This window comes from Wasmannia auropunctata, unplaced genomic scaffold (assembly GCF_000956235.1).
Source record: "Wasmannia auropunctata unplaced genomic scaffold, wasmannia.A_1.0 LD336060.1, whole genome shotgun sequence".
Classification (NCBI taxonomy): Eukaryota; Metazoa; Arthropoda; class Insecta; order Hymenoptera; family Formicidae; genus Wasmannia; species Wasmannia auropunctata.
In genome coordinates this window covers 907,332-921,376 of record NW_012026830.1, presented here as the reverse complement: position 1 = coordinate 921,376, position 14,045 = coordinate 907,332, and the positions used below count along the sequence as shown (strand labels likewise).

Sequence of the window (14,045 nt, the reverse complement as noted above, 5' to 3'; positions counted from 1 at the left end):
ATATTAAAATATGGTACGATTGTGGGATATCCTACATAAAAGAGAGATAAAGAGTATCTGTTAAAAAAGTATTATTTACGCAAATAAATCAGCTTTTGCAACTAACTCAAAGTTTCAATTTATCCAATGAAATTTGTTACCTCAATTCCCTTAATTCCTAAATTGATGGAAACATTGCTCCGTTAGGATACCACCTATAGTACACAGTTCATCCCCTAGCCCTAAGCTGATGATATAAACGACAAAGTTTTGGTAAGTTTGGTTAAAGATAATTGAATTATGGAAACTTCAAGAAGAAAAATTTACTTGTAACAAAGACATTATAATTAACGATTAGAAATAACATTATGGTTACTAAGATACCTACGCGATATCAACGAGTGATTTAATATATTTATGGGAGAGACATTAAAGCAACGGTGAATAATAAATAATCCTAGCAAACCCCGGCGGGGGTTGTTCGGCGAACAAGTAGATGAACTTTTAGGTCGCGCATACGCGGACTTTAGTCGACTCTCCTCGGCCGACGAGGCCCTTCTAAATATCGCAGTCTTTAATCTGTAAATGTGTTGTAATTAAGGCGAGGCTGGGTTAAAGTCCCTGTAATGGGCGAGGCGCGCAAAGCCCACTCCAATTTCGGTTGCTAGGAAACTAATCTTCCGACACTTCGTGGATTCCGCGCATTTCGATTTGCCGAGTAGAAATTACTCCGATCTAATGAGTGTCGATGAAACTTCGGCTTAGGCTGCAATGGAATGCGCCGAGTTACGCCACATGTGATGATTATCTATCGACAGGACGGGTTTAAGGCTCCGGACCAATCATACGCCGCAATCATGTTTGCGAAGTTCTCACGAGAAATCGTATGTACTGCAAATGTTGCTTTAGGCTCGTTTAACGTCATGTAGAAGTTTATATTGCGTATAATTAATTTTTTAATATTAATTAATATTCATATAGAATGAAAGTAAGATCGAAGATTTTACAGATTGGTTGTCAACTAAATATAAATAACAAGATTGCTATAATAATATAGATAAAAGCGCATATTAATGATAAGAAATTTGTATGAGAATTATTTTACGTGATTACATTTCAGGATTACAAAAGAGAGCAAAGATAGATTCCCCGGAATGTGATAATTAAAATAGTCTTAAACCAGCCCTGTACTTTTACACCCTGGCTCTTAACAAAACGTGAGATGTCTCAGAACAGGCATGTTCGGCTTAATTCTTTGGTTTTAGATATTATCGCTCGCGGCCCTTGAAGGCTTGGGATTCTAGTGGCGACTTAAACCGAGATTACGTTTAGTGTAAGAATTCTCAGCAGTTCGTTGTACTTACCCCATCGGTCGTCTCAGATATCCTCGACTTCCGCATTCCTCACTGAAAAAAAAAAGGAAACGTTGTTAGTGAATACCATACTTCCGCATTATCGCATTTAAATGAACAGTTTATTACAAACGGGGCGATTAATTCTGTGAATAAAATAATTTACGAATTCGCGGCTTACGCGAATTAGATCAGTTTCTAAATCAATATAGATTCACATAAACCTGCATCTGCCGTCAGATTGACGGTGGCACGCAGCCGAAAGGAATCATCGGGGAAAATAAACCGAGATCGAAGGAAGGCATATCGCGGCGAGCAGCCTGTTTCTATCGCAGCTCGCAGCCGCGGAGAAGGGTAGAGGAGGACGGAGGGAAAAAAAAGACAGACAAACGGGAGAAACGCACCACCGCCGCTCGGCGAATCGGAGAGTGCCCCACGCTGAATTTCCCTCGAGAAAATCACCTTATCCCCCAACCTCGATCCTTGTTCCCGCAGACAGGAATGAAATATCTATTTGCATACGCGAGCCCCGGTCCCGCGGCGGTCTCTGAACTCCCGGCAAGGTAAATAACGATCTGAAATTCTCGCGGCGGCATCTTCGATGGCAACGGCGGCGGCGGCGGCGGCGGCGGTGGCGGTTGCGAATTGAAGGCTCGCGGCTACGAGAATCGACGAGGGAGCTACTTTCTTCGATAAATGAGTTATTCGCCATTTAGTATTCGTCGAACAACCGGTCCGGAGTGGAGAAGGCAAAAACGCGCGCGTTCGTTGGAAGCTCTCTCTACCTCGGATCCCGGGAATGTACATATACAATGGGACTGTGCTATACATATCGCGAGGTACACACGGAAAAAGTAAGAGATTTGATGAAAAATTTTAGAATGAAGGAGACTCGGCATTAAACAAAAAAAAGAAGGCTCGTACGTATGCGGGGATTAAGGAAGTCATCTCTCGGATTTCTCATTACATTTTCCGAAAGGTTTTGCCTTTTGTTCTTGCTGCGCCCTTTCAATTCCCTCGCTATTTTCAATTCCCATCATCTACAGCGGAGACAGCACAACGCCGGAGCACGACGCGTCTCTTACGATTTTCTTTCCTACCGGTAGACGTTATATCGACATAATCTCCAATAAATGCATAATCTCGCCGCTCCGTCGTCGTATGCATTACGAAGGCTACGTCGCGCAAAGAGATCAAAGCGGATACTTTACGATACCTTTATGTCGGGGGAGGGAGAGAAGGGGGGAGGGAGGGGTCGGTAGCTCGGAGCTAAGGAAAGAGATTAAACGCAAACACGAATGGTACAACGAATCGGCTAGGTAATGTCGAAACCGTATTGACTTACGTCTATACGGACTGCTACAAAGAGACATATATCAGTTACAGAACTGCGCTGTCGAAGCAATTCCGACTGAACCTTCTTCCGCAAGAATGTCATACGCGAATTCGTACGTCTCTGTCGTGCGCGCACATACGCGGATCTTTCTCTAATATTCATTTCGTACGTTTAATCTTCCTCGATCGAAATTCTGTGTTATAAGAAGCTACGGCTCCATATTCCCTCAATTATTATAATTTTTATCTTAAACGGATACAGTTGAAAAGTCAATGATTTTTAATAAAAATTCCGCGCGTAAGTGCGTACACTTTTACATTACCTACACTCTACCTTCAAGCAATAAATTTTCCACATGTGATGTGAGAAGGAATGAAGACGGCGGGAATATATCGCCGCATAATACAATATCATACAATTTGCTTTGTGTGCGGATTAATACTACGTAGCATTGTGCGGGATGAATGCGGATCGTATAAAGCCAGAATAGATTAGGGCACTGTTGCGCGTCAATACGCCATAGAAATCCGGTCCACTCGGTGTCAGTATCTGCAATCTATTGTGGTGCATTTTGCAATTCGAGTGCAATTCGGTAACTTCATTAATTAGACAATGGCGCGTTCAGCGTAGCGTCTTAACGAGGAACGACGCCGATTGTCGCGATTCCTCGACCAATAACCTTAGCCTTAGGGAATCGCAGCGATCCGTAAATTCTGTGCGCAATGCGATTAAACGAAACCGATCTTTGGAGTTAAACGTAATGGATTAGCAACATAACAAAATACTAAAGTCCCAAAAATAATCCAAAATAATACATTTCTTCTTCTTATACATCAATTCCAAGAATTGCATTACCACATAGATAACATGCAGTCTATTTTTCTGTAAGCTATTAAAATAAAATACGAATGTTAGTTAATTTAAATGTTAATTTTTAATATCAAGCACGAAAAGGAATCATCATTAATTTTCGACAGAAAACTAATTTCGTCCGTAAATATGTAATTTAATGTAAAACACAAATATATGATAATGCATTCCAAAGAAATAAGAATAAAACAAGAAACGTGCATTACAATAAAAGTTATCGCGATGAGTAAAGAGTGATCGATAATGAATTAGTATAAGATACCGTATTTTAAGCTAACAGATCCTATTAACAAAAATAACTTCATGCAACAACATTAACCGATAGTTCCTTATACTGTTAATATTGTGGAAGATAATATCGTACGACGAACATATTAGGGCAATGCAGTAGAGAGTGTCGCAAGTAAAGTGTCGCGCGTGTCTATGTGCGCCCGCGCTAGTTAAAGGGTTGACTAACGTGATCCAGCGCGTTAGTTATGATAAATGGCCAGACAGTCGGCGAAACTTTGGCTTATAAATCTATCTTACTGTCAACCTTGCACGGCCTACGACCGCTGACCGTCCCCGAGGCAATGGATCGTATAACCCATCGTATAACCCATTTGCCAAAATTTCTCGCACTCGGGATTGCGGTGGGGTATCGTGTCGTAAGCTCGACATCTAAACTTCCGCGCTTAATACACGAACAAATTTGTGCACGTCAGACTTAATTGACATGAATTTAACCACCGATCTGTTAATTATCGCAACATCTATCAAGAATGTAACATATATGATACGAGACGGGGAACGAAGAGTGTCAAATTTTGGTTTAAAAAAAATGCTATGAATTAAAAGACGCGAGACGTTTAAATGTGCAATGTGACGAGACACTGATTTAAAGCATAATTATTCAAAGGGAAATAGAAAAAAAATCATTCGCGTTGCTTTCGTTAATTTCTATCTCGCGATAGACCGACGCTCTCGCAACTTTTCTGGCCGCATTTACGTGGCGTCGAATGAAGCGTCGGACGAATAAGAAACGGGGGAGGCCCCTCGACGAAGTCGGAAAAACTCACGCAGCCAGTCTGCGAGCATACTTTCGATTAGTCTTTCTCGCGAGGAATTTTTCCCTTAACGTCGCAAATGGAGCTGTCAGTCGCGACGACGGGGCAACAACTTTATAGTGAAAGTTTCCCCTCCTCGAGGAGGCGGAGGGGAAACAGACTGTCGTAACACGACGGTTCAAGATCCCGAAGTAGCGTCGGTCGTTATATTCGCGCTTCACGCACGCGTTTTAACGTCCGCACATGTTTGGCAAGCAAAGCACCTAAACAGCTACTCTTTATTACATCGCAAACTGACACTTCTAAATAAGGAGGCCAAAGAGGGTGAGAATTGAAGACGAAGAAAAAATATTTTACCTCCATCGTTCCCTTGTCTTTGCTTGAGCATTTTAAGAGAGAGAAGCGAGAGACAATATGAGTTCGCAATACATTTGTATCTCTGGGTTTTAAAATGTGCAATTACCTCAATAAAACCATCCATTACATCAATGGTGTTTTATTTGTAATTTGATAAATCAATTAATTTTTTAATTAAAGATTTTCAATTTTTGATTGTTCATAATTGTAACTCAGTATTTTGGTTGAGAAAAATTTTATCAGATTGCATCCCGTAGAAAACAAAGCTTATATCTTCCTAAAATGCGGAACCTTGGCGGATCAATGGCCGCAGTCACTTTGTTGGCAAGCCGCGAGTGGGTCTGATTTAAGAGTTAAGTGAACCGGCGATCCACTACGACAGTCACTAACTCACATTTCACGATGGAGAGGTAACATGGGTCTCGGGACGGAAAACACGGACGAAGGAAGAAGAAACGGCAATCCCGTGAAGCGCAAAAGTTGAGGGTACACGCGCATCTCGTTTCGATCGGAGATCTCCGTGTCTCGCAATTTTTGGAAGAAAACGTTCAACTCGTAAAACGATAAAAAAAAACGGCGGGATATAAAACTCCGCGACGCGAAAGGAGTATGCATTGTAATAAGCGTCGGGCGTCGCGATGTCTGGACCGAAAGAAGATATTTCTCTACGAATATTTTCGTAACCCACCTCCCTCCTCCCCCATCCAGCAGTCTGCAGACGCGGTAAAATCTAATTAGTGCGCATCTCTAATAAGCAAACACTGAAAAGGGCACTGTCCGTACTTTACCGAGATAATACTGTAGCGAACAATTCATTTTACGATCAGAGGCTTACGGATGAGCGAAATTAATTGTCTTTTATACTAAAGGGAGGACAATGAACTCTATTTCTCTCAAACTCTTTCTATTCTATTTCTTAATTGAGTCGATTATTTTGCGAAATAAGATAAGTCGTTTTTATTCCTCAAATCACAATTGTTTTCTCTGAGGAATTTAAAATAATTTCTTCATCTTATTTTATAAGACATTTAAGTGCTTCTTATATTTTTCAGCGTTTCGACAAATAAAATGTTTAAGATATTTCTCCACGACAAATTTCCTTGATTTATTCTATTATTTGCTCCGAATCAGTAATAGATATATAATTACCCTATATAACTACCTAAATTAATAACAGACACATAATTATCCTTAAATTCTCTTCAAATAAGGATATTAAAAATTTCAATTCTTGATTCTATATGCATATTTTCCATAAACTATATTTATATCTAAAGTCTCTCTCAAGAAAACATCGTATTTAAATTATTAAAAAATTATTGAAGCTTCATAATACCGAATAAAAATAATTTTCTACAAAATAAATTATACAGGGACCACTTTTCTTCTATTTTTCACTGTGCTCCGCAACAGGATTAAACGTACGGGAACAGCAACGAAAATTAATTTTCTTCTTGCATCTACTTCATATTATTCACTCCCGGTTACGTGTTAATAGATGATGACGTTACACTAAGCGGGTCTTGCATTTAAGAAGATCTAATTGCGCAATAATCCTTGCACATCATGCGTATATTATAGAGAACATTTATTATGTATAAGTGCATCAGCAAAACCGTAACTTCTCGTGATTGCAAAAAATATATATACTTATATAATATCACTTGTGTATATGTGTATATATAATTATTATATCTATTACTAAAATATAATTATTTAAAGAAAACGTTTGAGATGAAAGTATAAAACAGAAACCTAACCCAAAAATGGACTTTCTAATAATTACCGATTCTCATCGCATTTACTCTAAGAAAGCCGATATTATAAAGAAATCGTTCATTACAAAAAATCGACCGCTTAAGTCGACTTTCTACAAAATGAACGGGAATCGTCAAATGTCTCGTCGCTCGTTGAAAGTTCCGACTTTAATTAACATAGAAATTCGTTACAATTCCCCAGCAGATCGGACATTGCTGCGGCTTGCGCAACTGCACCTACACTCAAGCAATGTAATCCTGGGCGCGAAGAGTTAATTAGTTCATAATTCTCCGCAACAATGCCTTTATTAACGTGGATTAGACAACCAACGGCGTAACTCACATCCAAAATCGGCGTGTTATTAAACACAGTGTTATTTAATAATTACACCGCTATCCTTTTACACTGCAGGTTTTGTCTACAATGATAAAAAAAAAGAAACAGACATTTAAAGCGACAAATATAAAACGCATACATTAATGTGTTTCACCATCTCTTTCGTGCTCGCTAAGGTCAGGCGCCTTCATCATTTTGGAAACAGCAAATAACGCGTGACATAATTAAATGATCTAATTAAACAGTGCATGTTAATTGCCTCTGCTCTGGCGCGCAAACTGTTTGTTATCCGATACCTCGAAGATTTGTGCGTTCCTTCATCCGAACCGAAGCAGGGATCCTCTTATCCGCGCGGATAACATCAAAAGTTTACGAGATTCGCGAGCGAAAAGCGTAGATAAGGCTGCGGAGGTACCTATTTAACCTCCACCCTTTGTCTTCCTTCCATCCTCCGCTTTCTTTCTTCCCTCGCCCAGTCCGCGATCGTATCTTTCTAATTTCCTCCTCGGTCTATCCCATTAGCTAAAGCCGATCATTAACGGAAGTCGATTGGCTTATAAAAGTAATCAAAGCGGAAGCGAGCAGCTTTGTAAATACTCGACCAGCGATTTAAATCGCGGCGATTACTGAGGGAATATCGAGTAATAGTAAATCGCGGAGTGAGTCTGCTCGAGCGAGCGACCAGTGAATCGTATTTTTGTAAAGTAAATTGTAAATTTTATAAGAAAAACGTACACTGTGTGTGGGTGCGCATTATATATATATTTTACCGCAAATCGTCGCTTTCACGACGATTTTCTCCGTTATTGAGAAAGCGAATATGTATTCAAACATTATACGACATTTTTCGTCACTTATGCGCGCGGAGTCAGATAGAAGGACTCACACGCTCAATCGTCGCAAATGCATGGAAATATTTAAATGATCACTCTCGCGAGATGTTGCAGCCGCCCCTCGCGCGCTTCGATAAAGCGCGCTTCAACCTTGCTTGAATAATTTCCTGAATTCTCTTCCGCGCGTTGGACGATTAGAAATTTTAATCTCGCCAGGCCACGATGCGCGACTGTCGAGTAAAGATCAACTCTGTTTTTCACTTTCACCGAATTAAAATCCATTTTCATAAGCGTACGCGCGCGCATCGCGTCGTCTCCATGGCCGGGCGTAGCGCGACGCGCTTTAACTCAGCGCAAAACAACGGGACCGTAACTTTTGATTAAGACGACCGAGGAATTAAAGTCCCTCCACCGGCGCGGCGTTGGGGGAAAAAAGAACAAGACGCGAGAGCCGGTGGAGAGGAGAGGAAAGGCGGGAGAGAGAAGAGAGAGAGAGAGAGAGAAAATTTATGCGCATTTACGTGAGAACAGCGCGGTTTCCGGCGGTTGCGCGCGTGAAAAAGGGGCACGGGGCGGCAGTAAAGAGGAAGATCGTGTAAAAAGAGAGAAGCGTAATTCTAATCGTTTCTTCGCTTTTTCTCACCGGCATGGCCGCCGCTTTTTGAAAAACAAAAGAGAAACGGCAATTTCCTCTCTTCTCCGTCTAGCAGAAGGACGATTTCGTAATCAATCGATGTATATATACCTAGCCCGTGCGTCGAGCCTCATCCTCGGGACGATGCAAGGAAGGGATTAATACGGTCTTTGATGCTGCAATATAGCGAGGCCAAAGCGCCACCTCGGCTTCGCTTTTGTAGCCGGTAATTGCTACTTAATGCTTAATTGTTATTTAACTTGAAGACGTAAAAGACCCTTAATACCCCCACGTCAGTTATCTCGGATTATGAACCGAGGAGATTTCAAGAAAATACAATAGAAACTTCATTTTAAGCTTACTTACTGAAATTAAACGTTGAAGGTAGTAGCAAATAAATAGCAAGTACAGTAATGAAAAAGTATGATGTGTTAATTAAACTCTTGCTTAAAGTAAATCTCTCGCGCGCGCGAACACGCGTTGTAAAATATCGCATTATTTAAACAAAAAAAAATTTCTGTGTGGGGAGCTCTATAATATGATAATAAATAAAAAACATATAAGTAATATGCTACGCTCGATAATGCTATTATTAGAACTCTTAAGATTGCTTCCAAGTTACGCATAACCGCTAAGTAATATCCAATACTTTTATTTGTAAAAAGTACGATCGATCTGCGGGGACGAATGGATCTTTACTTTTTACTCACTTGACTTAACTGTATATTAGCGCGAGAATTACGGCACAATACGACTTAATCTCGGTATACACAAGATAATTCACATCGTGGGCGATCGTACAGTCGAAATAGCGGACTCTCCTTCTGTTCCTGCTCGGAATAGCGGACGATATCTCGCGGATGTATCTTACAAGATGAAGACGACTTAACGGATTTCGCCTCGCCTTTACGTACGGCAGAGGAGGCGATTACATCCGTCGGATTACCGAAAACACGCGACTACGCCCCCTACTGTTGCGACGGTTCCTTAGAATATCCCACGGCGAATTTGTCTTTTAGGGTAAGTGCCGGTCTTAAGGTCGAGATTCCGCCGGGGTTACGTATGTATGTATGTACTCGAGTCAAGAGGGGCATGAAGAGGAGGAGGGGAGGGGGGTTGCGGGCACGCCTGGCGCCACGAGCAAATCCACCGGGTTCAAATTTCATTAAGCCGTAATCCTCGAAGATCTCGCTCTTCGACTGTACACGGTAATTTAGCAGATTAAGCGACGCGCCGTACGTCCCCGAGATAACGTGTACGCAAAGCCGCAAGTCCACCTCTGGTTAACTCCCTTCGCCGGAAAATAGCGGGAAGAACTTTGAAGATGCGCGAAAGTTACGCGAAACTTCACTCGAGAGCACCTTATGACATTGTTTAAAGTTTAATCGCGGTATCCCTTGCTCAAAGGAGAAAAAGATGCCGTAGAGGGAATGAGGTAGAACGCTTTCCTCTTTACGGGCTACGTGTTCGCTGAATGTGAATTATATAATCTTAAATCATTTCTTTTATTATTCGCGTAACTTTATGCACGGAATATGAGATATTTATAGAGAAAATCTCCGCGGAAATGTTCGCAAAGTACACATTTCATTCTTGTATTAATTAAAACTGCTTTGACCAATTAGAAATCGATTTTCCTTTAATACATCAAGATGCAATATATAAAATTTCTAAGCTCTGTAAACGACAGAAAATTACGTAATACAATAATAAAAATTATGTAATTTGTTGTCGTTTAAACTGCGTATATATTTCCGCAATTCGATATAAAAACTTCTATCCTTTCATCAACATCAAGCGGAAACTCTCCTTTTAGATATTTAATCTAGAACAATTTGTTCGTAAGGATAAAAAAAAATGGGATCGCGCATTAATTGCGGCGGCGTTTTATCGCGCAGCGGATCCAGATAATCCACTTCCGCTCGTACAATTAGTTTGCCTGAGGTAAAACAAACATTCTCCTTTATCATTCATTAATTACCCGCTTGCCAATCTCATCGACCACCACGATTAAACAATCGATTCAACGTGATCAAACAAAGCACTGAAGTTACTTGGCATCGCCCAAAAATATTATTTGCCATATGATATAATTTATAATCGACAGAATGTTCCAATTATTTATATATCGAACGTAATAACGACAAATAAACTATGAACTGACGCAAACTTGCCTTGCAAAAGTGGAGTACTTCTCATATTACAAAGGCTGTAAAATTGTCTTGGCAATAACTGGAACTTTCATAACAATTACAATTATATTTCTCAAAATATTTTCATTCAATTAACTCTAAAGCAAAATAATTAAATTATACGTAATTTACGCGATCTAGTTCAGATTAATATTATATAATTTATGCGCAACTTATTTTGAAATTTATTTTTTAATAATTGGAGCTTCATACATAACATACGATTGTTTTTCACAATATTTTCACTCAATTATCTCCAAATCGAGGAAAATTAAACTTTTAATTAAGCTTTACGTAATTTATTTCTTTTTTTTATGCAGTATCTTCTGGATTGCTTACACAAAGTTATCTCTTCTTGTGTCCTTTAAAAGATAAGATATACATTTTATTTATTTTATCCCTTGAATTACGCGAATTTTAAGTGTCCAGAGAAATGTTAAAATTTCATTCTAAGATTTACATGAGACGTGTTATATAAGTTAGATGCAACCAATCGTGTAAATGCGATGCAGACGAAATAAGACATTGCGTCAAAGGTGTACGGGTATAAGGAATTTCAAATGTTCCACAAGTTCAACTTCGAATCGAATCTCTCATCATATAAGACATAAAGTTCCGAACGCTTCCACGAATTACTCTCACATTCAGAATCCCAAGTCCGAGTTATCTGAAATCTTTCATGTAGTTATCCTTCGCAGAACATCTTACGAGGAGGATCTATTTCGTCGAGCGATAACGTGTCATAGAACTAATTGACAAGAGAAGCACGTGGAAAATCCTGCTGCCTCGAAACGGCAGGAATTACGTAGACTAGATAGCTGTCGAAAGAATTTCACCATCGCGATTATAAATCTTCTCATGCGAGATTATTATTCGCGATTTAAGTAAAATAACAGACTGTTTGTCACTAACAAAACAAATTAAGTTATATTTATCTCAATTTACGTAAAATAAATAAATAAACTATAAATCTATATTACGAGAACAGTTAAAAGAGAACATCTATCTAATATTTACGTGATACAACATGACATGATTTGCTGATACTGCGCTGCCTTTTTCCTCCTCCTCATAGCACGCTAAATGCAGTCGAGCCACGTGTGTGCTTCCCCACGCCTGATCTAGTCGTTATTATCGCGTCGCAATAATGTAAGACGTGTATCTTCCCAGTCCAATGGGCGAGCTGCCTTTGATAAGGCACGTTGACACTTAGGGGTTGCAACACGGGTCTGAACAGGCATACACACAACCGGAATCCGATCGAGATGCGAGTCACGCGAGTCTAGCAGCGCGGCGGCGCATCCGGCCCTTACATAGAGGTCATTTGCCGCCGGTGTACTACGGTGTCTAAATACGAGTGTAGTTGCTTGATTACACCTTTGATCCTCCCGCTGCGTACCTCTCATTAAGCTGTGCCGCGCGTTAAGATCCCGCGCTGCATCCTCGGCGAGCAAATTTATCGCCGCGAAATGCATTTCCGCATCGAGCAGAGCCTGTGGCTTAAATTTCATTACAGCGATTACGCGCGGCGGACCATAATGCACCGTGAATAAAGCCCCGTGTCGCGCCCGTGCGCACATAGAGACGGCGATATACGAAACTCTCTCGTGTGGACATTCACTTCCTTTCGTACTTGGAATACCAATAATTTTGAATTTACTACCTCCTCCGCATTTCAAATATAGATTAATGTATTCCACAATCTCTACGCGACTGTGTGCATGGGAATGGTCATAAAGATAATTTCTTGGACAAATTTTTCTCTCTCTCTCTCTCTCTCTCTCTCTCTCTCTCTTTCTCTCGCTTTAACAAACTTTTTCAGAATTTTAATCCAAAGTTTAATCGCAAAGAGATGTTAAACATTGAATATTCAAAAGTCGCAACAGATGCCGACGACTCTCGAACCGGTTTCGTAAAGAAAAATTCATCCGAATTAATTAAAAATGTCCACAAACAAATGCTCGGCGCGCCTCGGACAACTTCGCGTAATATCCGACTAATTACTCAACTATGCAATATTTTGCTACTAATACTTATTTTGTTTGAACTACGACGGTATCGCACTGCGTAACTTTCCACATCGAGTGACTCAAACCTTAAGGCAGTTCTCGTAATGTCTGTCGAGCACGCCTGTTCTTCGTTATTTAGTTCCGGGGAGGGGAAGGGTGGAATTTAGTGGACCAAGTGATATTACCAACTCCGGGATTATTTAGAAGCCCGCGGCCGCAAGGTCCCACAAATTCTGCCGCGCAAGGTGCGAGCGTAATACACTGCGCTTGCACACACCGCTGTGCTGGCTGCTGCTGGCGTATTTACGGACATGTGTTCCGCAGAGGAATCGACGTACATATTCGCCGGATATGACATCTGGATACTGCCACTGTTTCCCCCCCGATGTATTTCGATTGATTAATATCCCCTATATCGACGCCGCGTGAATTAACGTGAATATTAGTTATCAGCTAACGTGTAACGATAATTCCGAGTGCAGGAAATCCAATAAAGTATTCCCGGCTCTTCGGTTATTGCGCGTTGAAAAAAAATTGCGCGCGTTCGAGAAATTCGGAAGAACATATTTTCAACAGGCTGGACATGGCAATATATTTCTGCTGTCCTGTCATTCACCCGTGAATGGCATCGCAGTTATTGCCTCGCTCAAAGTCTCTCGTTATTATCCGCTATCTCTTTTTCGAGAAAAAAAATTTTGTTTGTTAAACAGACATACACAGATTTAATTAAACTTTAATGGTAAAGTTCACTCACAAAATATGCAGCCTATTATGAATATGTTGAAACGTAATATAGCGTGTAACTAAAATGAGTTTTCATTCAGTGGAAGATCAAAACTTTCGTTTCTTATAAGCTTTGAGAAATATATTACGAGCAAGTATGTTTGTGATATTTTGGAAATTGTACACCTTGAAGAAAGGATTCGTAATTATTCCTCAAAGAATATGTAGACTATTTCGTAAACTTTGTTGTTCAATTCGTCAAAGAATGCGCCGCGCCCAAGTTTTATGTAAACCTTCCGAAACGCACTCGCACTAAGGCGATTCGCCTCGCCCCGGGAAAACTCGCGAGAGAAGTCCGCGCAACGGCAGCGCGCAATGTTATTCCATCTACTTACGAGTTTTGCAGCGTTTCATGCAAAACGAATGCAAAACGCCCCGCCATCGCTGCACCTGGACAAACTCCCGGACTGTAGCGGAAACGAGGCAGAGATCGTCGGTGCGCGGGGTGTTTCTCCGCGGAATCTGTGTTTCGTGAACTAGAAATATACACGTCCGTTCGCCCGTAAGACGATATTCGCCGACATATCACTCGCGATTTCTTCGCATTGCTCTCCCCGCGA

General features: G+C 40.6%; 1 protein-coding gene across 2 annotated transcripts in view; it reads right to left on the bottom strand.

The window, feature by feature from the left end:
* The window catches only part of LOC105450527 (cadherin-87A), a 190,655-nt gene that overhangs the window by 149,552 nt on the left and 27,058 nt on the right, over nucleotides 1–14,045 (bottom strand). For both annotated transcript variants that reach the window (XM_011690420.1, XM_011690419.1), the window contains exon 3: nucleotides 1,344–1,385. In XM_011690420.1, coding sequence (XP_011688722.1) covers nucleotides 1,344–1,385 — 42 coding nt within the window. The remainder of the gene's footprint in view (nucleotides 1–1,343; nucleotides 1,386–14,045) is intronic.